The 27,674-nt window shown below is 41.8% G+C and overlaps 1 protein-coding gene across 6 annotated transcripts in view; it reads right to left on the bottom strand.

Annotated features, from left to right (window-relative positions):
- Positions 1-27,674, bottom strand: part of LOC128640941 (microtubule-associated serine/threonine-protein kinase 2) — a 538,333-nt gene that overhangs the window by 308,855 nt on the left and 201,804 nt on the right. For all 6 annotated transcript variants that reach the window (XM_053693406.1, XM_053693407.1, XM_053693409.1 and 3 more), the window contains one exon: positions 15,154-15,185. In XM_053693406.1, the coding sequence (XP_053549381.1) occupies positions 15,154-15,185 (32 nt within the window). The remainder of the gene's footprint in view (positions 1-15,153; positions 15,186-27,674) is intronic.

The raw sequence follows: 27,674 nt of genomic DNA, 5'->3' as shown, positions 1-27,674 counted from the left end.
CAATGTTTTGAATCCAAAGATTATGAATTGAATTGATCCAAATTTCTTTGAATAATCGTAATCTGCCCCCTACCAGCTGGGCTGGAATGAGGGCAGCACCTTCATGTGGACTTGGGAGCTGGCTTTGGTTTTCTAAAAGGCTTGGATTTATTCCAGACTGGAGATGGTTTCCAAACCGATACCGCTCCTGTGGGTGAAGGATCAGGCTTTTGTTCCTTATTGTGACAAAAGGAACGAAAACGATTATTAGACCTAAATTTACCTTTAGATTTTTTATCCTGTGGTAAAAAAGTTCCTTTCCCTCCAGTAACAGTTGAGAAAATAGAATCCAACTGAGAACCAAATAATTTATTACCCTGGAAAGAAAGGGAAAGCAAAGTTGACTTAGAAGACATATCAGCATTCCAAGTTTTAAGCCATAAAGCTCTTCTAGCTAAAATAGCTAGAGACATATACCTGACATCAACTCTAATGATATCAAAGATGGCATCACAAATAAAGTTATTAGCATGTTGAAGAAGATTAACAATGCTATGAGAATTATGATCTGTTACTTGTTGCGCTAAAGCTTCTAACCAAAAAGTTGAAGCTGCAACAACATCCGCTAAAGATATAGCAGGTCTAATAAGATTACCTGAACATAAGTAAGCTTTTCTTAGAAAGGATTCAATCTTCCTATCTAAAGGATCCTTAAAGGAAGTACTATCTGCCGTAGGAATAGTAGTACGTTTAGCAAGAGTAGAGACAGCCCCATCAACTTTAGGGATTTTGTCCCAAAATTCTAATCTGTCAGATGGCACAGGATATAATTGCTTAAAACGTTTAGAAGGAGTAAATGAATTACCCAAATGATTCCATTCCCTGGAGATTACTTCAGAAATAGCATCAGGGACAGGAAAAACTTCTGGAATAACTACAGGAGATTTAAAAACCTTATTTAAACGTTTAGATTTAGTATCAAGAGGACCAGAATCCTCTATTTCTAAAGCAATTAAGACTTCTTTAAGTAAAGAACTAATAAATTCCATTTTGAATAAATATGAAGATTTATCAGCATCAACCTCTGAGACAGAATCCTCTGAACCAGAGGAACCATTATCAGAATCAGAATGATGTTCATTTAAAAATTCATCTGAAAAATGAGAAGTTTTAAAAGACCTTTTACGTTTACTAGAAGGAGGAATAACAGATATAGCCTTCTTAATGGATTTAGAAACAAAATCTCTTATGTTAACAGGAACACTCTGAGTATTAGATGTTGACGGAACAGCAACAGGTAATGTAACATTACTAAAGGAAATATTATCTGCATTAACAAGTTTGTCATGACATTCATTACAAACAACAGCTGGAGGAACAGATACCACAAGTTTACAGCAGATACACTTAACTTTGGTAGATCCAGCACCAGGCAGCGTTTTTCCAGAAGTATCTTCTGACTCAGTGTCAATCTGGGACATCTTGCAATATGGAATAGAAAAAACAACATATAAAGCAAAATTGATCAAATTCCTTAAATGACAGTTTCAGGAATGGGAAAAAATGCCAGTGAACAAGCTTCTAGCAACCAGAAGCAATAAATAATGAGACTTAAATAATGTGGAGACAATAGTGACGCCCATATTTTTTAGCGCCAAAAAAGACGCCCACATTATTTGGCGCCTAAATGCTTTTGGCGCCAAAAATTACGCCACATCCGGAACGCCGACACTTTTGGCGCAAAAAAACGTCAAAAATTACGCAACTTCCGGCGACACGTATGACGCCGGAAACAGAAAAAAAAATTTGCGCCAAAAAAGTCTGCGCCAAGAATGACGCAATAAAATGAAGCATTTTCAGCCCCCGCGAGCCTAACAGCCCACAGGGAAAAAAGTCAAAATTTAAGGTAAGAAAAAAATTGATTTATTCATATGCATTATCCCAAATATGAAACTGACTGTCTGAAATAAGGAACGTTGAACATCCTGAGTCAAGGCAAATAAATGTTTGAATACATATATTTAGAACTTTATATAAAAGTGCCCAACCATAGCTTAGAGTGTCACAGAAAATAAGACTTACTTACCCCAGGACACTCATCTACATGTAGTAGAAAGCCAAACCAGTACTGAAACGAGAATCAGTAGAGGTAATGGTATATATAAGAGTATATCGTCGATCTGAAAAGGGAGGTAAGAGATGAATCTCTACGACCGATAACAGAGAACCTATGAAATAGACCCCGTAGAAGGAGATCATTGAATTCAAATAGGCAATACTCTCCTCACATCCCTCTGACATTCACTGCACGCTGAGAGGAAAACCGGGCTCCAACCTGCTGCGGAGCGCATATCAACGTAGAATCTAGCACAAACTTACTTCACCACCTCTATAGGAGGCAAAGTTTGTAAAACTGATTTGTGGGTGTGGTGAGGGGTGTATTTATAGGCATTTTGAGGTTTGGGAAACTTTGCCCCTCCTGGTAGGAATGTATATCCCATACGTCACTAGCTCATGGACTCTTGCTAATTACATGAAAGAAAGAAGAAAAATTGATAATAGGAGTAAATTAGAAAGTTGTTTAAAAAGTAAATTTATGCTTACCAGATAAATTAATTTCTTCTACGATACGACGAGTCCACGGATTTCATCCTTACTTGCGGGGTATTAACCTCCTGCTAACAGGAAGTGGCAAAGAGCACCACAGAAGAGCTGTATATATAGCTCCTCCCTTCCCTCCACCCCCAGTCATTCGACCGAAGGTTTAGGAAGAGAAAGGAAAAGCTAAAGGTGCAGAGGTGACTGAAGTTTATAAAAAGTATAATATAATCTAAATCTGTCTGAAAAATGACAGGGAGGGCCGTGGACTTGTCGTATAGTAGAAGAAATTAATTTATCAGGTATGCATAAATTTACTTTTCTTCTACAAGATACGACGAGTCCACGGATTTCATCCTTACTTGTGGGATACAATACCAAAGCTACAGGACACGGATGAAACGGGAGGGACAAGACAGACCTAAACGGAAGGCACCACTGCTTGAAGAACCTTTCTCCCAAAAACAGCCTCAGAAGAAGCAAAAGTATGAAATTTGGAAAATTTTAAAAAAGTATGAAGAGACGACCAAGTCGCAACCTTGCAAATCTGTTCAACAGAAGCATAGTTTTTAAAAGCCCATGTGGAAGCCACAGCCCTAGTAGAATGAGCCGTAATTCTTTCAGGAGGCTGCTGTACAGCAGTCTCATATGCCAGGCGGATGATACTCTTCAGCCAAAAAGAAAAAGAGGTAGCCGTAGCTTTCTGACCCCTACGCTTTCCAGAATAAACAATGAATAATGAAGATGATTTACGGAAATCCTTAGTCGCCTGCAAGTAAAACTTCAAGGCATGGACCACGTCCAGGTTATGCAACTTACGCTCCTTCTTAGAAGGATTAGGACATAATGAAGGAACAACAATTTCCTGATTAATATTCTTATTAGAAACAACCTTAGGGAGGAAACCAGGTTTGGTACGTAAAACCACCTTATCAGAATGGAAGATAAGATAAGGTGAATTACATTGTAATGCTGAAAGCTCAGAAACTCTATGAGCAGAAGAAATAGCAAACAAAAACAAAAAACTTTCCAAGATAACAGCTTAATATCTATGGAATGCAAAGGTTCAAACGGAACCCCTTGAAGAACATTAAGAACTAAATTCAAACGCCAGGGCGGAGCAATTGGTCTAAATACAGGCTTAATTATGGTTAGAGCCTGACAAAAAGACTGAACATCTGGAACATCTGCCAATCGTTTGTGTAGCAAAATTGACAAAGCAGAAATCTGTCCCTTTTAAGAACTTGCTGATAACCCTTTCTCCAATCTTTCTTGGAGAAGAGACAGAATCCTGGGAATCCTAACTTTACTCCATGAGAAGCCCTTGGATTCACACCAAAAAAGATATTTACGCCATATCTTATGATAGACCTTTCTAGTGACAGGCTTACATGCCTGTATCAAAGTATCAATGACCGAATCTGAGAATCCCCGCTTAGATAAAATCAAGCGTTCAATCTCCAAGCAGTCAGCTGCAGAGAATTTAGATTTGGGTGTTGGAAAGGTCCTTGAATGAGAAGGTCCTGTCTCAATGGAAGTTTCCACGGTGGCAGAGAGGATATGTCCACTAGATCCGCATACCAAGTCCTGCGTGGCCACACAGGTCGCGATCAGAATTACTGAAGCTCTCTCCTGTTTGATCCGAACAATCACACGTGGAAGGAGAGGAAACGGTGGAAACATAAGCTAGGCTGAACGACCAAGGCATCTATCAGTTAGGCCTGAGGATCCCTCAACCTGGATCCGTATCTTGGAAGCTTGGAATTCTGTTGATATGCCATCAGATCTAACTCCGGTCTGCCCCATCGGAGTATCAGAGAGGCAAACACCTCCGGGTGGAGTTCCCACTCCCCCGAATGAAAAGTCTGTCGACTTAGAAAATCCGCTTCCCAGTTCTCTACTCCTGGGATGTAGATTGCCGACAGATAAGAAGAGTGGGCCTCCGCCCATCAAATTATCTTGGATACTTCTATCAATCGCCAAGGAACTCCTTGTTCCCCCCTGATGATTGATATAAGCCACAGTCGTGATATTGTCCGACTGGAATCTGATGAATTTGGCCGAAGCCAACTGAGACCATGCCTGAAGCACATTGAATATTGCTCTCAATTCCAGAATATTGATTAGAAGTAGAGACTCCACCTGAGTCCATACACCCTGAGCCTTCAGGGAATTCCAGACTGCACCCCAGCCCAGTAGGCTGGCGTCCGTTGTCATTATCAACCAAGAGGGTCTGCGGAAACACGTCCCCTGGGACAGCTGATCCGGCGACAACCACCAAAGAAGAGAGTCTCTGGTCTCTTGATACAGATTTATCCGAGGAGATAAATTCGCATAGTCCCCATTCCACTGTCCGAGCATGCACAGCTGCAGCGATCTGAGATGAAAACGAGCAAACAGAATGTCCATTGCCGCTACCATTAATCCAATTACCTCCATACACTGAGCCACTGATGGCCAAGGATTGGACTGAAGGACTCAGCAAGTATTTAGAATTTTTGATTTTCTGATCTCCGTCAGAAATATTTTCATGTCTACAGAGTCTATCAGAGTTCCCAAGAAGGGAACCCTTGTCCGTGGAACTAGTGAACTCTTTTCTAGGTTCACCTTCCATCCGTGAGTTCTCAGAAAGGACAACACTGTCTGTATGAAATTTCGTCAGATGATAAGTCGACGCCTGAATCAAAATATCGTCAAGATAAGGCACCACTGCTATGCCCCGCGGTCTGAGAACCGCCAGAAGGGACCCTAGAAGATCCTGGGTGCTGTGGCCAACCCGAAGGGAAGAGCCACAAACTGAAAATGTTTGTCCAGGAAGGCAAACCTTAGGTACTGATGATGATCCTTGTGAATAGGAATATGAAGGTATGCATCCTTCAGATCCATGGTAGTCATATATTGACCCTCCTGGGTCATTGGTAAAATTGTTTGGATGGTCTCCATCTTGAAGGATGGAACTCTGAGAAATTTGTTTAGACTCTTGATATCTAAAATAGGTCTGAACGTTCCCTTTTTTTTGGGAACCACGAAAAGATTTGAGTAAAATCCATGTCCCTGTTCTAATCTTGGAACGGGACGAATTACTCCCATAGTGGAGGTCTTTTACACAACGTAAGAACGCCTCTCTATTTATCTGGTCTACAGAAAGAAGAAATCTCCCTCTTGGGAGAAAATCCTTGAATTCCAGTTGATACCCGTGGGTCACGATTTCCAGTGCCCAGGGGTCCTGAACATCTCTTGCCCAAGCCTGGGCAAAGAAAGAAAGTCTGCCCCCTACTAGATCCGGTCCCGGATCAGGGGCCACCCCTTCATGCGAGCTTCTTGGGTTGTTTACCCTTGTTCCAAGCCTGGTTGGTTCTCCAGACGGACTTGGACTGAGCAAAATTCCCTTCCTGCTTTGTGGAGGAAGAGGAAGCAGAGGGTACTCCTTTAAAATTTCGAAAGGAACGAAAATTATTTTGTTTACCCCTCATCTTAACAGACTTATCCGGAGGTAGGGTGTGACCTTTACCTCCAGTAATGTCAGAAATGATTTCCCTTCAACTCAAGCCCGAATAGGGTCCTACCCTTGAAAGGAATAGCTAAGAGCTTAGATTTAGATGACACATCAGCAGACCATGATTTTAACCATAACGCTCTACGTGCTAAAATGGCAAATCCTGCAATTTGAAAGGCGGCATCTGTAATAAAAGAATTAGCCAACTTGAGAGCCTTAATTCTATCCAAAATATTCTCAAAGGGGTTCTCAACCTTCAGAGACTCTTCTAGAGCATCAAACCAAAAAGCTGCTGCAGTAGTAACCGGAACAATGCAAGCTGTTGGTTGTAAAAGGAAACCCTGATGAATAAATTTCTTTAGAAGACCCACTAACTTCTTATCCATAGGGTCTTTGAAAACACAACTGTCCTCAATAGGAATAGTTGTACGCTAAGCCAGGGTAGATATAGCTCCCTCCACCTTAGGGACAGTCTGTCAAGAGTCCCAAATGGTGTCTGATATGGGATACATTTTCTTAAAATTAGGGGGAGGAGAGAACGGTATACCTGGTCTGTCCCATTCCTTCTTAATTTCCGAAATTCTTTTAGGACCCGGAAAAACATCAGTGTAAGTAGGTACCTCTAGATATTTGTCCATTTTACACAATTTCTCTGGTGGTATTACAATAGGGTCACAATCATCCAGAGTCGCTAAAACCTCCCAAAGTAACAGGCGGAGGTGTCCAAGCTTAAACTTAAACTTAAAGGACATGACGTCCAAATCTGTCTGAGGTAACATACTTCCTGGGTCTGAAAGTTCTCCCTCAGACAACAATTCCCTGACCCCCAACTCAGAGCCCTGTGAGGGTACATCGGAAATAGCCAACAAAGCATCAGAGGACTCAGTATTCACATTAATTCCTGTCCTACTACGTTTACCCTGTAACACTGGTAACTTAGACAATACCTCTGCAAGGGTAGTTGACATAACTGCAGCCATATCCTGCAGAGTAAAAGAATTAGACGCACTTGAGGTACTTGGCGTCGCTTGTGTGGGTGTTAAAGGTTGTGACACTTGTTGAGCATTAGATGGCCTATCCTGATTCTCTTCAGACTGAGAATCATCCTTAATCACACTTTCTTTACATTAAAAACAGAATTTATGTTTACCTGATAAATTACTTTCTCCAACGGTGTGTCCGGTCCACGGCGTCATCCTTACTTGTGGGATATTCTCTTCCCCAACAGGAAATGGCAAAGAGCCCAGCAAAGCTGGTCACATGATCCCTCCTAGGCTCCGCCTACCCCAGTCATTCGACCGACGTTAAGGAGGAATATTTGCATAGGAGAAACCATATGTTACCGTGGTGACTGTAGTTAAAGAAAATAAATTATCAGACCTGATTAAAAAAACCAGGGCGGGCCGTGGACCGGACACACCGTTGGAGAAAGTAATTTATCAGGTAAACATAAATTCTGTTTTCTCCAACATAGGTGTGTCCGGTCCACGGCGTCATCCTTACTTGTGGGAACCAATACCAAAGCTTTAGGACACGGATGAAGGGAGGGAGCAAATCAGGTCACCTAAATGGAAGGCACCACGGCTTGCAAAACCTTTCTCCCAAAAATAGCCTCAGAAGAAGCAAAAGTATCAAATTTGTAAAATTTAGAAAAAGTGTGCAGTGAAGACCAAGTCGCTGCCTTACATATCTGATCAACAGAAGCCTCGTTCTTGAAGGCCCATGTGGAAGCCACAGCCCTAGTGGAGTGAGCTGTGATTCTTTCAGGAGGCTGCCGTCCGGCAGTCTCATAAGCCAATCGGATAATGCTTTTAATCCAGAAGGAGAGAGAGGTAGAAGTTGCTTTTTGACCTCTCCGTTTACCAGAATAAACAACAAACAAAGACAAAGTTTGTCTGAAATCCTTAGTAGCTGCTAAGTAAAATTTGAGAGCACGAACTACATCCAAGTTGTGCAACAAACGTTCCTTCTTTGAAACTGGATTAGGACACAAAGAAGGCACAACTATCTCCTGGTTAATGTTTTTGTTAGAAACAACTTTTGGAAGAAAACCAGGTTTAGTACGCAAAACCACCTTATCTGCATGGAACACCAGATAAGGAGAAGAACACTGCAGAGCAGATAATTCTGAAACTCTTCTAGCAGAAGAAATTGCAACCAAAAACAAAACTTTCCAAGATAATAACTTAATATCAACGGAATGTAAGGGTTCAAACGGAACCCCCTGAAGAACTGAAAGAACTAGGTTGAGACTCCAAGGAGGAGTCAAAATTTTGTAAACAGGCTTGATTCTAACCAGAGCCTGAACAAAGGCTAGAACATCTGGCACAGCTGCCAGCTTTTTGTGAAGTAACACAGACAAGGCAGAAATCTGTCCCATCAAGGAACTTGCAGATAATCCTTTTTCCAATCCTTCTCGAAGGAAGGATAGACTCTTAGGAATCTTAACCTTGTCCCAAGGGAATCCTGCAGATTCACACCAACAGATATACCAAATTATGTGGTAATTTTTCTGGTTACAGGCTTTCAGGCCTGAACAAGAGTATTAATAACAGAATCTGAGAACCCTCGCTTTGATAAGATCAAGCGTTCAATCTCCAAGCAGTCAGCTGGAGTGGGTCGAACGGACCTAGAACAAGAAGGTCTCTCAAAGGTAGCTTCCATGGTGGAGCCGATGACATATTCACCAGATCTGCATACCAAGTCCTGCGTGGCCACGCAGGAGCTATCAAAATCACCGACGCCCTCTCCTGATTGATCCTGGCTACCAGCCGGGGGATGAGAGGAAACGGCGGGAACACATAAGCTAGTTTGAAGGTCCAAGGTGCTACTAGTGCATCCACTAGAGCCGCCTTGGGATCCCTGGATCTGTACCCGTAGTAAGGAACTCTGAAGTTCTGACGAGAGGCCATCAGATCCATGTCTGGAATGCCCCACGGTTGAGTGACTTGGGCAAAGATTTCCGGATGGAGTTCCCACTCCCCCGGATGCAATGTCTGACGACTCAGAAAATCCGCTTCCCAATTTTCCACTCCTGGGATGTGGATAGCAGACAGGTGGCAGGAGTGAGACTCCGCCCATAGAATGATTTTGGTCACTTCTTCCATCGCTAGGGAACTCCTTGTTCCCCCCTGATGGTTGATGTATGAACTTGGCCCTCGCTAGCTGAGGCCAAGCTTTGAGAGCATTGAATATCGCTCCCAGTTCCAGAATATTTATCGGTAGAAGAGATTCTACCCGAGACCGAAGACCCTGAGCTTTCAGGGATCCCCAGACCGCGCCCCAGCCCATCAGACTGGCGTCGGTCGTGACAATGACCCACTCTGGTCTGCGGAAGGTCATCCCTTGTGACAGGTTGTCCAGGGACAGCCACCAACGGAATGAGTCTCTGGTCCTCTGATTTACTTGTATCTTCGGAGACAAGTCTGAATAGTCCCCATTCCACTGACTGAGCATGAACAGTTGTAATGGTCTTAGATGAATGCGCACAAAAGGAACTATGTCCATTGCCGCTACCATCAAACCTATCACTTCCATGCACTGCGCTATGGAAGGAAGAGGAACGGAATGAAGTATCCGACAAGAGTCTAGAAGTTTTGTTTTTCTGGCTTCTGTCAGAAAAATCCTCATTTCTAAGGAGTCTATTATAGTTCCCAAGAAGGGAACCCTCGTTGACGGAGATAGAGAACTCTTTTCCACGTTCACTTTCCATCCGTGAGATCTGAGAAAGGCCAGGACAATGTCCGTGTGAGCCTTTACTTGAGGAAGGGACGACGCTCGAATCAGAATGTCGTCCAAGTAAGGTACTACAGCAATGCCCCTTGGTCTTAGCACCGCCAGAAGGGACCCTAGTACCTATGAGAAAATCCTAGGAGCAGTGGCTAATCCGAAAGAAAATGCCACGAACTGGAAATGCTTGTCCAGGAATGCAAACCTTAGGAACCGATGATGTTCCTTGTGGATAGGAATATGTAGATACGCATCCTTGAAATCCACCTTGGTCATGAATTGACCTTCCTGGATGGAAGGAAGAAGTGTTCGAATGGTTTCCATCTTGAACGATGGAACCTTGAGAAACTTGTTCAAGATCTTGAGATCTAAGATTGGTCTGAACGTTCCCTCTTTTTTGGGAACTATGAACAGATTGGAGTAGAACCCCATCCCTTGTTCTCCTAATGGAACAGGATGAATCACTCCCATTTTTAGCAGGTCTTCTACCCAATGTAAGAATGCCTGTCTTCTTATGTGGTCTGAAGACAACTGAGACCTGTGGAACCTCCCCCTTGGAGGAAGCCCCTTGAACTCCAGAGAATAACCTTGGGAGACTATTTCTAGCGCCCAAGGATCCAGAACATCTCTTTCCCAAGCCTGAGCGAAGAGAGAGAGTCTGCCCCCCACCAGATCCGGTCCCGGATCGGGGGCCCGCATTTCATGCTGTCTTGGTAGCAGTGGCAGGTTTCCTGGCCTGCTTTCCTTTGCTCCAGCCTTGCATAGGTCTCCAGGCTGGATTGGCTTGAGAAGTATTACCTTCCTGCTTAGAGGACGTAGCCCTTGGGGCTGATCCGTTTCTGCGAAAGGGACGAAACTTAGGTTTATTTTTGGTCTTGAAAAGACCTATCCTGAGGAAGGGCGTGGCCCTTGCCCCCAGTGATATCAGAGATAATCTCTTTCAAGTCAGGGCCAAAGAGTGTTTTCCCCTTGAAAGGAATGTCAAGCAATTTGTTCTTGGAAGACGCATCCGCTGCCCAAGATTTTAACCAAAGCGCTCTGCGCCACAATAGCAAACCCAGAATTTTTTCGCCGCTAACCTAGCCAATTGCAAGGTGGCGTCTAGGGTGAAAGAATTAGCCAATTTAAGAGCACGAATTCTGTCCATAATCTCCTCATAAGAAGAAGAATTACTAATAATCGCCTTTCCTAGCTCATCAAACTAGAAACACGCGGCTGCAGTGACAGGGACAATGCATGCAATTGGTTGTAGAAGGGAACCTTGCTGAACAAACATCTTTAGCAGACCTTCTAATTTTTTATCCATAGGATCTTGGAAAGCACAACTATCTTCTATGGGTATAGTGGCGCGCTTGTGTAGAGTAGAAACCGCCCCCTCGACCTTGGGGACTGTCTGCCATCAGTCCTTTCTGGGGTCGACTATAGGAAAACAATTTTATAAATATGGGGGGAGGTACTAAAGGTATACCGGGCCTGTCCCATTCTTTACTAACAATGTACGCCACCCGCTTGGATATAAGAAAAGCTTCGGGGGGCCCCGGGGCCTCTAAGAACTTTTCCATTTTACATAGTGGTTCTGGAATGACCAGATAATCACAATCATCCAAATTGGATAACACCTCCTTAAGCAGAGCGCGGAGATGTTCCAACTTAAATTTAAAAGTAATCACATCAGGTTCAGCTTGTTGAGAAATGTTTCCTGAATCTGAAATTTCTCCCTCAGACAAAACCTCCCTGGCCCCCTCAGACTGGTGTAGGGGCCCTTCAGAAACCATATCATCAGCGTTCTCATGCTCTACAGAATTTTCTAAAACAGAGCAGTCGCGCTTTCGCTGATAAGTGGGCATATTGGCTAAAATGTTTTTGATAGAATTATCCATTACAGCCGTTAAATGTTGCATAGTAAGGAGTATTGGCGCACTAGATGTACTAGGGGCCTCCTGTATGGGCAAGACTGGTGTAGACGAAGGAGGGGATGATGCAGAACCATGCTTACTCCCCTCACTTGAGGAATCATCTTGGGCATCATTTTTACTAAAAAAAATTTTATGACATAAAATACATATAGTTAAATGAGAAGGAACCTTGGTTTCCCCACAGTCAGAACACAATCTATCTGGTAGTTCAGACATGTTAAACAGGCATAAACTTGATAACAAAGCACAAAAAACGTTTTTAAAATAAAACCGTTACTGTCACTTTAAATTTTAAACTAAACACACTTTATTATTGCAATTGCGAAAAAGTATGAAGGAATTGTTCAAAATTCACCAAAATTTCACCACAGTGTCTTAAAGCCTTAAAAGTATTGCACACCAAATTTGGAAGCTTTAACCCTTAAAATAACGGAACCGGAGCCGTTTTTATATTTAACCCCTTTACAGTCCCTGGAATCTGCTTTGCTGAGACCCAACCAAGCCCAAAGGGGAATACGATACCAAATGATGCCTTCAGAAAGACTTTTCTATGTATCAGAGCTCCACACACATGCAGCTGCATGCCATGCTGTCCTCAAAAACAAGTGCGCCATACCGGCGCGAAAATGAGGCTCTGACTATGATTAGGGAAAGCCCCTAAAGAATAAGGTGTCTAAAACAGTGCCTGCCGATATAATCATATCAAAATACCCAGAATAAATGATTCCTCAAGGCTAAATATGTGTTAATAATGAATCGATTTAGCCCAGAAAAAGTCTACAGTCTTAATAAGCCCTTGTGAAGCCCTTATTTACTATCTTAATAAACATGGCTTACCGGATCCCATAGGGAAAATGACAGCTTCCAGCATTACATCGTCTTGTTAGAATGTGTCATACCTCAAGCAGTAAGAGACTGCACACTGTTCCCCCAACTGAAGTTAATTGCTCTCAACAGTCCTGTGTGGAACAGCCATGGATTTTAGTTACGGTGCTAAAATCATTTTCCTCATACAAACAGAAATCTTCATCTCTTTTCTGTTTCTGAGTAAATAGTACATACCAGCACTATTTTAAAATAACAAACTCTTGATTGAATAATAAAAACTACAGTTAAACACTAAAAAACTCTAAGCCATCTCCGTGGAGATGTTGCCTGTACAACGGCAAAGAGAATGACTGGGGTAGGCGGAGCCTAGGAGGGATCATGTGACCAGCTTTGCTGGGCTCTTTGCCATTTCCTGTTGGGGAAGAGAATATCCCACAAGTAAGGATGACGCCGTGGACCGGACACACCTATGTTGGAGAAATATGATTTAGAGGTACACAAAGTAAGGGGGTGTTCCACACTGGCCTCTAAACACATAGAACAAGTATTTTCTTCACTTTCAGACATGTTAAACAGACTAGCATTAGCCACAATGGACGTCTTAACTTTAATTGTGGTAGCAAGAAAATTTTGGGGGAAAAATGCTGCGCCTTTAAATAATAAAAGCGCAACAATTTTTCTGTCTGCACAAAAAACGATCTTTAGCACTTAAATCTTATGCTAAACAGATCAATTTTGCCAATAATTATTGCACTAGTTGAGCAATAAACTAAATCATCCTGTAAAAAGTATTTTATCTAGAAAATAAACTTTAAACAATGATAACACCCCTGCACCTCGCCACAGCTCTGCTGCGGCGCCTACCTGCCCCCTGGGTACACAAAATGAATTCAACAACGATCCAGTGACTGAATCTCAACTTTTAGGCCCCACTGGAGCTAGTGCCTGCTGTCTTCTAGTGAGGAGAAACTGCGCGTCTGAGCGTGCGAATTAGGCCCCGCCCACCGTGGGCGTCGCATGATCTCTCTCCATAACTGCATGGGAAGCAGATTAAATAAGCAATGAGGTCTTTCCTAAAGTTTTCAATCCAAATAAATTTATGCCATAATAAAAGGTCTCCTTAACCGCATGGTAAGCGGTACTGATAAGCCATGTGGTCCCCTGATGTTATCGCACACACTGTATGCCATACATAAACAGAGTGTCACAGATGCCTTCTCCAGTGTCAAGCCCCTCTTGAATACATACTCATTGTAATCAATATGGTTAACTAGTAATGTCAGTAACACCCTATGCCATCCAGGTCTACTGCTTACCCCTTCCCTTACAGGGAAAAATGTCAGCCAGTTCTGATATAACAAGTCTCCTCAGAAATAAAGACTGAACATACCTCAATGCTGCTTGTAGCATGACACCGGTCTCCACACTGAAGATTTCTCTTGCATTACCTTCAGAAGCTCTGTGGGAACCAAAATGGATCTTAGTTACATCTGCTAAGATCATCAACCTCAGGGCAGAAATCTTCTTCATTCCATATCTCCCTGAGGAAAATAGTACTCACCGGTACCATTTAAAATAAAAAAACTTCTTGACTGAAGTAAGGATGAAATCCGTGGACTCGTCCTATCTTGTAGAAGAAATTGCATGCTCTATCTGAATCATGAAAGAAAAAAATTGGGTTCAGTGTCCCTTTAAAATAGAACATACAATTTTAAACAACTTACCAATTTACTTCTATTATCTAACTTGCTTTGCTCTCCTCTATTGAACAGCATACCTGAGTAGGCTCAGAAGCAGCAGTGCATTAATGGGAGCTATCTGCTGATTAATGACTGCACACATATGTCTCTTGTCATTGGTTCACTTGATGTGTTCAGCTAGCACCTGGTAGTGTTTCTTCAACAAAAGGATACTAAGAGAATGAAGCAAATTTGATCATAAAAGTAAATTGGAAAGATGTTTACAATTATACGTTATATTTGAGTAATGAAAGAAAGATGTGTGGTCCCTTTAAGCATGTGCGCGCGCACACAGGAACGATAACTCACATCATGCCTTCCCCATTCTCAGCAGCGTGGCGGTGTGCATAGTGTCACGTGGTTAAGCAACTGTATCATTCATGTTAGGGACAGTCAAAGAATAATGAAACATATCCTGGATGGTTTACATTAGGAAACCATCACGTCAGCAACATGAGCTCAGTAACGTCCTTGACAACTTTATTCAAATGATCAAAAAACCTATTTTACTGACACACTGCACAGTGCAGCACGTTGCTAATAAATAACCTCCATCTTCAATCCTCCGATCCTAAATGCATCTTTACTGACAGTCTCACCACAAGCCCCAAACAGGTTACTAAAGTTGGAGAGACAAACCCAAGCGTAGTTCAATGGCAACACTATGGCAGCGACACTAAAGTGAATATGCCATACGCATTATGTTACCATCCGCTTCTTAAACATCCCATAATTAAATGGAACAGAGAAATATTTTTTTTATGTTAACAGCACCAGAGCTTTAGGTGTCTTCATCTAAACACAAAACTGAATTCATCATAAAACACAATAGGATCAAATAAAATTGATAAAAGAAACAAATACTTACAAACTTCCTCTTCGCGGGAGGCTCAGCTCTTTCTGAAAAACAAAGGAAAAAAGCCATGAAATTAAACCAGAGTCATAATGAAGCACAAGCCCTACACCTGGTGCAAATATCAGCAACACAGAGGAAAGGGGACAAATTTAATCAAATGACACAGTCCAGCGTCAGAGGGGAATTAGAGGAGGAAGTAAATGTCCCAGATTTCACACATTAAACCTCATACAGCACACATCGTCAGGAGACAACACTCCCTCTACAGGTCACAGAATATAAATGCTTTGACAATACAATGTACAGTGACAATCTACTTCTTGAAGGGACATAAAATGCAATTTAGATTTACAGATCATAAATACATAAGTATTGTGCACGTCATTCGCACACTACAACTGCTCAGAGAGTCGGCAGTGGCTCCTATACACCACTCAGTCATCATTAACGCAATATAAGTTCCATGAGCAGGCGCAGCATTTGTATGCAGGTGCACAGGGCTTATGCACATATGTCCTATGCACAGTAATAGCTCTGACAGACATAACATTTACTAAAAGCATTCAAGCTAATTAAGCATATTGCATTTCTGATAATTTAAGCTTTAGATTGTATGCCTTTAAAACATAAAAAATTACATATAAAGTGCAACCTCCATGTAGGTTGGTTTCAGGTTATTTTGCTATACGGCTCTGGCGAGATGAGGTTAGTGCAGTAACACTAAGATATGCTTACACAGCAATACCAGATATTCATTACATGCACAGACCATTGTTCACCAGTAGATGGCATCACTGTATTAAACAATGCTGAGTACTATTAGGTTGTATTTTGTGATATTATGTATAGAGAAAAAAATGTGCTGAGGTTAAAATCAAGTGCGTCAGTTGTCATAGAGCAAAGAGTAAGAGGTGTACAGTCTAAAGGAAAAATCATGTCCCCATAATGCAGCAGCCATGAAGGTTTCAGCACACTCAGCTGCACTTAACCCTATAGCTACCAACATGGCAGCACTGCCCTCGGACATACACTTACTTTACATGTCACACACAAACAGGTGACATCACATATCCCTGGGATAAGAGCATTACCATAGCTCGTTATGTCAGATCATCTGTACGGCGACTTCTGTTTGTCTACTCACCGGAATAAAAACAAGTGAGGCGCTGCACATCAGTCTGGCACTACAGAACAAGATGCTGCTAGTGAACGTGAGACGCATTCTGTTTTATAAATGCAGAAACGTATGAGAGGGAGCTTGAGCTGTCTACATGATAATCCCATGACCCATTATTATCCTGTGATACAATTTGTTTCAGCTTATGTGAAAAGTAGCAGATTTAGGAAACTATAACTGACAACTTACAGATACCTTGTACGTCATTCCACAGCAACACAGATACCTTGTACTTCATTCCACCGCAACACAGCTACCTTGTACGTCATTCCACAGCAACACAGATACCTTGTACGTCATTCCACAGCAACACAGATACCTTGTACGTCATTCCACCGCAACACAGCTACCTTGTACGTCATTCCACAGCAACACAGATACCTTGTACGTCATTCCACAGCAACACAGATACCTTGTACTTCATTCCACAGCAACACAGATACCTTGTACTTCATTCCACAGCAACACAGATACCTTGTACGTCATTCCACAGCAACACAGATACCTTGTACGTCATTCCACAGCAACACAGATACCTTGTACGTCATTCCACAGCAACACAGATACCTTGCACGTCATTCCACAGCAACACAGATACCTTGCACGTCATTCCACAGCAACACAGATACCTTGCACGTCATTCCACAGCAACACAGAAACCTTGCACGTCATTCCACAGCAACACAGAAACCTTGTACGTCATTCCACAGCAACACAGAAACCTTGTACGTCATTCCACAGCAACACAGATACCTTGTACTTCATTCCACAGCAACACAGATACCTTGTACGTCATTCCACAGCAACACAGAAACCTTGTACGTCATTCCACAGCAACACAGAAACCTTGTACGTCATTCCACAGCAACACAGATACCTTGTACTTCATTCCACAGCAACACAGATACCTTGTACTTCATTCCACAGCAACACAGATACCTTGTACTTCATTCCACAGCAACACAGATACCTTGTACTTCATTCCACAGCAACACAGATACCTTGTACTTCATTCCACAGCAACACAGATACCTTGTACTTCATTCCACAGCAACACAGATACCTTGTACTTTATTCCACAGCAACACAGATACCTTGTACTTCATTCCACAGCAACACAGATACCTTGTACTTCATTCCACAGCAACACAGATACCTTGTACTTCATTCCACAGCAACGTACTTCTAATGTTTTGTTAATTGCCGTGTGATGTTCAATCCTTATCAATACTTGCTATTCTTAAATTTATAGCTGTCTTATGCCATAGTTTCAACCTCCTCCAAATGTTACTGTCTGTTTACTTAACTTATCTCACCCTGACCAGACCAGAATCTAACTTTCAATTGGCACTTCATTTGTCTTTGATTTATCAATCAAGTAATTTAGTGGACACAGCCGACTTCCCTGCCTATATATTTAACATTAGCTTGGGCTGTGAATTGCACTGGGCATTGCTACAACAACATATGTTCACAACCTTATTCTGATTCCCCTGGCATCTAAAGCCACTACCCCTTTCACTTGTGCACTCTGGAACTCTCGCTCTGTTTGCAACAAGCTCACTTCTATACATGACCTCATTTTTGAAGTGAACATTTTATAAGTGAGGCATTAAAGAATTATACAAGAACTGAACAAGGATTGGGCAAGGGGCAAGACACAAGGCAAGTACTTTTATAATATGCTCTATGTATCTGCTGCTGTAATACTGTGTCTTATGTGTTTAATTGGTTCCAAATTTAGTAAAAATGCTCAATATTCATGTCCCTTTTTGCTACCTCCTGTCTCTATAACAAACTACATTATACAATTACTCCTCCCTCTCCACCTGTACTGTTCATTAGCCCATCTCTCTTAAACTCACCTTGCGTTTGTACTCATTGACTTTACCTATTCCTAAACACTCTCTCTCCCCCTGCACCTCTCGTCTCAAGAACAGTCTCATTGCTGCAAATCTGTATCTCATGTTGCTCTCTATCTTGCTTTTACTAACAGCTGGTGACATCTCCCCTAATCCTGGTCCCCAAAAGCTGCCTAGCCGTGCACATTCAGGTATACCGTCCCATAGACTCAGAAAACAAAAAAAACTCTGCCAGCCTTACACCGATTCCCCTGGCATCTAAAGCCGCTACCCCCTTTCACTCGTGCACTCTGGAACTCTCTCTCTGTTTGCAACAAGCTCACTTCTATACATGACCTCTTTATCTCCCGCTCCCTTAACCTTCTGGCCCTAACAGAAACCTGTCTCTCGCCCCTAGACACAGCATCCACTGCTGCTCTGTCACATGGGGCACTCCACTTCAGCCACACTCCTAGGTCTGGTAATAAGAAATGAGACAGCAACCTCTTTAGTATGCGCACGTAGGACAGGGACTCTGCAGCAATCCACAATAATCGGCAAATGTCCACAGCGCTTCTTAGGTTATTCAAAATTCTTTATTAATTACTCAGACATCCAAAAGATAAGCGACGTTTCGGGTAACAACCCTTACTCATGCTTTTTTTTAAGCATGAGTAAGGGTTGTTACCCGAAACGTCGCTTATCTTTTGGATGTCTGAGTAATTAATAAAGAATTTTGAATAACCTAAGAAGCGCTGTGGACATTTGTCGATTATTCTAGGTCTGGTAATAGACAGGGAGGTGGTGTAGGTATTTTACTTTCCTCTCGTTGCACCTTTCAACAAATACATGCCATCTCTTCCCTCACATTTTCCTCATTCGAAACCCACATGATTCACTCATTCTCCCCTCTCTTTGTATGTGTTTCAGTCATACCAACCCCCTGGCTCCACAAATCAATTTCTAGGTCACTTGGCTGCCTGGCTACCTTATTTCCTTTCCTCGGACACCCCTGCCCTCATTCTTGGCGACTTCAACATCCCTCTTGACAATCCCACCGCCTCTGTGGTATCGAAATCTGCGACCCGATGGAATGCGAGACCGTGACGTCACCACATTCCTCAACGCACACGTGACTGGTGGACCACCAATCACCTGCTAGAGACACCTCCGTCACGGTCGCACATTCTGAGTGGTCGCTTACTAAGAGGCAATGCAAGTTAAGACGGTAATGCGACACAAGAAAAGTAGATGTGTGTAGTGACGGAGGACGTGAACCTAAAAAGTGAATATGCAGAGAGATTGAAATAGAAATATCTAATATTGAGGGCAAGCAACATCTTAACTCTGCCCCGGTGTGGTGCTTTAGAGATAAGTTGCTTTAGGAGAATAAAAGAGCACAATGCAATAGCTCCTTTGCTTGTATAATTTTCCCACCCGGATCAATGTGAGCACTTAGATGCGAGCACTCAATGTGTGACCGTGATGAAGGAGGTGTCTCTAGCAGGTGATTGGTGGTCAACCAGTCACGTGTGCGGTCAGGAATGTGGTGACGTAACGGTCACAAATTCCGTCGGGTCGCAGATTTAGACAAGACACCTCCTCTGCAAAACAACTCTGCAAATCACTTCCTCTTACGGTTTGTCGTAATAGACTGATTCTCCCACTCACAAAGACGGCCACTCCCTTGACCTGATCTTTAGCTATCGATGCACTCTCTCAAACTTCACAAACTCCCCTTTTCCTCTTTCTGACCACCATCTTCTCACTTGCAACAAATCATCCCTCCCTACAACTCTCCCTCCTCCTACTCCTCACACCAAACTTCACAGAAGCATTATGTCATTAGATCAGCAACAGCTTGCTAATTTCCTCGAATCTCTCCTCTCATCCTTCTCCTGCCCTGACCAATCTATCTGCCACTATAATTCCACCTTTACATCTGTCCTTGACAATCTGGCCCCTCTTACCATAGCTCAGAAATTACACACTCATCCTCAGCCCTGGCATACTCCTCTGACACAGTATCTATGCAGATGTTCTCGTACTGATGAGCGGCACTGGAGAAAATCTCAGAGTTCATCTGATTTTCTTCATTACAAATTCATCTTGAACTCCTATTCTGCCCTTAATCTCTATAAGCAACGTTACTTCTCTACTCTTATCTCTAATCTGTTCTCCACTTTCAATACTCTTCTCCGCCCACACCCACCTCATAATACAACTTAAGAAACTAAATAAGCTCTCAAGATAATTGCATTCTCGCACCCCCTCATACGCTCGCAACCAACCACAACCCACATAGCCATAAATTTAGCTCTTTCTCCCATGTTACTGAGGAAGAAGTTTCGGCATGTATACTGCGCTCTCACCTCACTACCTGTCCCCTTGACTCTATCCCCTCACAGCTACACCCCTCCCTCTCTTCTACCCTTATCCCTATAATCACACACATTTTCAATCTCTCCCTCAGCACCGGTATATTTCCCTCATCTCTGAAACATTCACTGGTCACACCTATCCTCAAAAAACCTTCCCTTGATCCAATCTCCCCATCCAACTACCACCCTATTTCCCTCCTCCCTCAAAGCTTCTCGAAAAACTAGTATATGCACGCCTATCTCATTTCCTTACATTAAACTCCCTCCTTGACTCACTGCAATCTTGATTTGACCCCATCACTCCACAGACACAGCAATCACTAAGGTTACCAACGACCTACTTACAGCAAAATCGAAAGGCCACTTTCTCTCTGCTTATCCTCCTTGATCCTTACACAAGACACAACTAAGGTTTTAATCCACTCTCTCATCCTTTCCCGCCTCGATTACTGCAACTCTGTCCTCTCTGGTCTCCCCAGCTGCTGCCTAGCTCCTTTACAATCCATAATGAATGCCTCTGCCAGGCTCATCTTCCTTACACGTCGCTCTTCATCTGCTGCACCTCTCTGCCAATCCCTTCACCGGCTTCCTCTAGGATCAAACACAAAATTCTCACTCTGACATACAAAGCCATCAACTGCACTGCTCCCCCCTACATCTCAGACCTTGTCTCCAGATACTCTGCTCATGACCTCCTACTCTCCTCCTCTCTTTTTACCTCATCAAACTCCCGTTTACAGGACTTTTCCAGACTGGCTCCCATCTTGTGGAACTCTCTGCCTCGCTCCACAAGACTCTCCCCTAGTTTTGAAAGCTTCAAGCGCTCCCTAAAGACTCTACTGTTCAGGGATGCATACAACCTACTCTAACCTTTCTTTATACCAGTTCCTCTCCTCCATTGCTATCCCCTGGACCGCCTTAGCATGTATGCCTAAGAGTCCAGATGTTTGTAGATTACCTTCTTAAGAGCTGACTACATCAGTGCGACTCTTGGCAGGGCCCTCTACCCATTTGATCCCTATAATTTTTTGTTGTACTCTGCCTTTGCTTATAGCGCTACGGAATCTGTTGGCCCTCTACAAATAACCAATAATAATCGATAACTTGCAGATACCGTGTACTTCATTCCCCATCGACAGATACCGTGTACTTCATTCCCCATCGACAAATACCGTGTACTTCATTCCCCATCGACAAATACCGTGTACTTCATTCCCCATCGACAGATACCGTGTACTTCATTCCCCATCGACAGATACCGTGTACTTCATTCCCCATCGACAGATACCGTGTACTTCATTCCCCATCGACAGATACCGTGTACTTTATTCCCCATCAACATATACCGTGTACTTTATTACAAATCTTCAAGGAAACTCAGTCAAAAGTAGAAATTAAAGGGACATAATGGTCAAAATTTAAACATGTATGACTGTATTTCAGTTCTGAAGATAATGTTTACAATGTACTTGTACTAGCAAATAGTATTACAATTTCAACAGCATACGCACATATGCTGCACATTCCTGTGCCTTCCACCTGAGACAAAGTAGTTGTGTGTATCATGTTTACAATCACTTTGGTTGCATCCTACAAGCCACTGCGGACTTTGAGCAGGTGTAATGCATGAATGCTGGTGAACAGTGCATGTACAGCATATGTACATATGTCATGGAAACAGTTACAGCTTTTACTAAAAGCCTTTTTGCTTAAAGCAATGTTCTGCAAAATGTTTTTTTCTCAAAATTTAAATGCATGTGTGCACATTTCATGCTTGTCCATTATGCTACATTAAATCCAAGAAAAATCATCTCATACTTAAACTTACACTCATCATTGAAAGACCCCACTAGAACTGACCACTCCCTCTTTTACCACCTTAAATATGGCTCCTCTTTCTAACCACAAATGAAAACAAAAGCACAGCACAGTTAAAGGAAAAATCCACTTTATTTACAAATACTAAAAAAAACACGATAGCAGAAAGAAGTGCGCACAGGTGTCACATTAATTATACAGCGAACGTGTCTTGGCTGCTGCCGTAGACTAATCAGACACACAGTCTTGTTAATATTTAAAAATGTGACGGTGAAATCATGTTTATTTGATAAAACATGATATCTGCACCTGCTATCAATCCTGAAAGCAATATTACAATCTCTATTACAATATAGTTTCATATTTATTATTAAACCCTATAACAAATACTTACTGCACACTAAAGATTTTGCTAATTGACTGAGCACTTAGCTACTGTCACAAGGCACAGTATGAAGCATAAACAAAGGTTAAATAAACTAATAGGAAGATTGTGGTTTTACTTTGATATGCTGGGTTCCAAAAACTTGTATACTTTACCAATATCCCTATACAAAATTATATTCTCAGTACCTGAAATGAATTAAATCATACTCATTGTTCAAACCATGTGGAACTCTGGTGCGTAACTTCAAAATCCAGAATGCTTTGCCCAAAAGCCAGTCCCTATCTCCCTATTTTGGGGTAAACACTCTTTTTATGACTGCCCACCTCAGGCTAAAAGCCTGTTTTTGGTGTACTGTAGCAAAATATTGTACCAAAAGCTGTGTATGTTAATTGTCAAATATTCTGTTATGCAGGATTGCACATCACAATTTGTAAGACCTACATATTGGAGTTTGCATTCTATACAAGTAAATAAAAAGGGCAGAAAAGTAATTTTTTTTTTTTTTCATGATTCAGATACAGAATGCAATTTTAAACAACATGTTACTTCTGATATCAAATTTGCTTTGTTTTCTTGCATCCTTCTTGCTCACCAAGGTAGGCTAAAGAGCAGAAACACAGATATGTAAGGTAACTGATTGGTGGCTGCACATATCTGCCTCTTGTCATTGGCTCACCAGATGTATTCAGCTAGCTCACAGTAGTGCAATGTTGTATGCTATATCTGAATCATTAAAGTTTTATTTTGACTATACTGCATCTTTACCCCTTAACGACCATCGCCATACCTTGTACAACGCTGGTCGTTATGCCCTTAAGGACCAGCAACGTACCCTGTACGTCACTGCAGTCCTGGGCTTCTCGCTCAAAATAGCGAGATCGCACTATTTCTGCATGCCCCACGAGTGGGGCACTGCAGAAATAGATTTGCAGAGTTACCGATGCAGAGACAACATGCTAATCTGACCTGAAGACCCGGCTTCCCTGTAAGTTTTGCTTACATTTCTTGATTGTGGGGTTTGGATCATTTTATTTGAATGTCAACACAGAACACTGCGGTCACATGTTTTTCAATTTGATAGTCACAGCCAATTACATGTATATAGGAGGTCCCAGACTGGATATAATTATTATTTACAAAACTGCAGTCAACATTAAACATGGTTGATAAAGCAAAGTTAATTGTCCCCTTTCTGACCTCATTTTTATTGAATGTCCAGAACATGATGGAAAACAAGGGAAGTGATTCTGGTTAGTTTTATCTATGGATATGAGTGAATATTCTTGCTAAGTTGCTATCTTGGTACACTTAGCTAATATACAAAGATGGAGATACTCCTCACAAGGTACAAAGTTTAGTCTTTTTATAACACAGGATCAAACATAGAAAAACACAACGTTTCGGGGCCAATGCCCCTTAATCATGTGATAAAAAGCACACATAACACACCTGTTTAATAAGCTGCTAGACTAGGTATTTAACCCTTACAATCTAACAATAAAGTCAATCATCTTAACAAATATCGCCCTCTTCAGGACGTTTGAAATGATGCTGCATAAAAACAGATACGAAGCCCCAAGGATATAGAGATGTTCGGCAACACCTGTTTTTGCACAAAAATACATAAACTGTAGTCAGTGCAAAATTAAAACAGTTATAATATTGTTGCAAATAAAAATAAACCTTATTAACAAAACCAAATAATGCTCTTACACAAAAAGTGTTAATAGCAGGTTATATCCAAAAAACATAATTTATGTAAGAACTTACCTGATAAATTCATTTCTTTCATATTAACAAGAGTCCATGAGCTAGTGACGTATGGGATATACATTCCTACCAGGAGGGGCAAAGTTTCCCAAACCTTAAAATGCCTATAAATACACCCCTCACCACACCCACAAATCAGTTTAACGAATAGCCAAGAAGTGGGGTGATAAGAAAAAAAGTGCGAAGCATATAAAATAAGGAATTGGAATAATTGTGCTTTATACAAAAAAATCATAACCACCACAAAAAAGGGTGGGCCTCATGGACTCTTGTTAATATGAAAGAAATGAATTTATCAGGTAAGTTCTTACATAAATTATGTTTTCTTTCATGTAATTAACAAGAGTCCATGAGCTAGTGACGTATGGGATAATGACTACCCAAGATGTGGATCTTTCCACACAAGAGTCACTAGAGAGGGAGGGATAAAATAAAGACAGCCAATTCCTGCTGAAAATAATCCACACCCAAAATAAAGTTTAACAAAAAACATAAGCAGAAGATTCAAACTGAAACCGCTGCCTGAAGAACTTTTCTACCAAAAACTGCTTCAGAAGAAGAAAATACATCAAAATGGTAGAATTTAGTAAAAGTATGCAAAGAGGACCAAGTTGCTGCTTTGCAGATCTGGTCAACCGAAGCTTCATTCCTAAACGCCCAGGAAGTAGAAACTGACCTAGTAGAATGAGCTGTAATTCTTTGAGGCGGAATTTTACCCGACTCAACATAGGCAAGATGAATTAAAGATTTCAACCAAGATGCCAAAGAAATGGCAGAAGCTTTCTGGCCTTTCCTAGAACCGGAAAAGATAACAAATAGACTAGAAGTCTTACGGAAAGATTTCGTAGCTTCAACATAATATTTCAAAGCTCTAACAACATCCAAAGAATGCAATGATTTCTCCTTAGAATTCTTAGGATTAGGACATAATGAAGGAACCACAATTTCTCTACTAATGTTGTTGGAATTCACAACTTTAGGTAAAAATTCAAAAGAAGTTCGCAACACCGCCTTATCCTGATGAAAAATCAGAAAAGGAGACTCACACGAAAGAGCAGATAATTCAGAAACTCTTCTAGCAGAAGAGATGGCCAAAAGGAACAAAACTTTCCAAGAAAGTAATTTAATGTCCAATGAATGCATAGGTTCAAACGGAGGAGCTTGAAGAGCTCCCAGAACCAAATTCAAACTCCATGGAGGAGAAATTGACTTAATGACAGGTTTTATACGAACCAAAGCTTGTACAAAACAATGAATATCAGGAAGAATAGCAATCTTTCTGTGAAAAAGAACAGAAAGAGCGGAGATTTGTCCTTTCAAAGAACTCGCGGACAAACCCTTATCTAAACCATCCTGAAGAAACTGTAAAATTCTCGGTATTCTAAAAGAATGCCAAGAAAAATGATGAGAAAGACACCAAGAAATATAAGTCTTCCAGACTCTATAATATATCTCTCGAGATACAGATTTACGAGCCTGTAACATAGTATTAATCACGGAGTCAGAGAAACCTCTATGACCAAGAATCAAGCGTTCAATCTCCATACCTTTAAATTTAAGGATTTCAGATCCGGATGGAAAAAAGGACCTTGTGACAGAAGGTCTGGTCTTAACGGAAGAGTCCATGGTTGGCAAGATGCCATCCGGACAAGATCCGCATACCAAAACCTGTGAGGCCATGCCGGAGCTATTAGCAGAACAAACGAGCATTCCCTCAGAATCTTGGAGATTACTCTTGGAAGAAGAACTAGAGGCGGAAAGATATAGGCAGGATGATACTTCCAAGGAAGTGATAATGCATCCACTGCCTCCGCCTGAGGATCCCGGGATCTGGACAGATACCTGGGAAGTTTCTTGTTTAGATGAGAGGCCATCAGATCTATCTCTGGGAGCCCCCACATTTGAACAATCTGAAGAAATACCTCTGGGTGAAGAGACCATTCGCCCGGATGCAACGTTTGGCGACTGAGATAATCCGCTTCCCAATTGTCTACACCTGGGATATGAACCGCAGAGATTAGACAGGAGCTGGATTCCGCCCAAACCAAAATTCGAGATACTTCTTTCATAGCCAGAGGACTGTGAGTCCCTCCTTGATGATTGATGTATGCCACAGTTGTGACATTGTCTGTCTGAAAACAAATGAACGATTCTCTCTTCAGAAGAGGCCAAAACTGAAGAGCTCTGAAAACTGCACGGAGTTCCAAGATATTGATCGGTAATCTCACCTCCTGAGATTCCCAAACTCCTTGTGCCGTCAGAGATCCCCACACAGCTCCCCAACCTGTGAGACTTGCATCTGTTGAAATTACAGTCCAGGTCGGAAGAACAAAAGAAGCCCCCTGAATTAAACGATGGTGATCTGTCCACCACGTTAGAGAGTGCCGAACAATCGGTTTTAAAGATATTAATTGATATATCTTCGTGTAATCCCTGCACCATTGGTTCAGCATACAGAGCTGAAGAGGTCGCATGTGAAAACGAGCAAAGGGGATCGCGTCCGATGCAGCAGTCATAAGACCTAGAATTTCCATGCATAAGGCTACCGAAGGGAATGATTGAGACTGAAGGTTTCGACAGGCTGTAATCAATTTTAGACGTCTCTTGTCTGTTAAAGACAAAGTCATGGACACTGAATCTATCTGGAAACCCAGAAAGGTTACCCTTGTTTGAGGAATCAAAGAACTTTTTGGTAAATTGATCCTCCAACCATGATCTTGAAGAAACAACACAAGTCGATTCGTATGAGACTCTGCTAAATGTAAAGACGGAGCAAGTACCAAGATATCGTCCAAATAAGGAAATACCACAATACCCTGTTCTCTGATTACAGACAGAAGGGCACCGAGAATCTTTGTGAAAATTCTTGGAGCTGTAGCAAGGCCAAACGGTAGAGCCACAAATTGGTAATGCTTGTCTAGAAAAGAGAATCTCAGGAACTGATAATGATCTGGATGAATCGGAATATGCAGATATGCATCCTGTAAATCTATTGTGGACATATAATTCCCTTGCTGAACAAAAGGCAATATAGTCCTTACAGTTACCATCTTGAACGTTGGTATCCTTACATAACGATTCAATAATTTTAGATCCAGAACTGGTCTGAAGGAATTCTCCTTCTTTGGTACAATGAAGAGATTTGAATAAAACCCCAT

Source organism: Bombina bombina, chromosome 10, assembly GCF_027579735.1.
Source record: "Bombina bombina isolate aBomBom1 chromosome 10, aBomBom1.pri, whole genome shotgun sequence".
NCBI lineage: Eukaryota > Metazoa > Chordata > Amphibia > Anura > Bombinatoridae > Bombina > Bombina bombina.
Note: the sequence above shows the minus strand (reverse complement) of the source record. Positions and strands in the feature narration are given on the sequence as shown.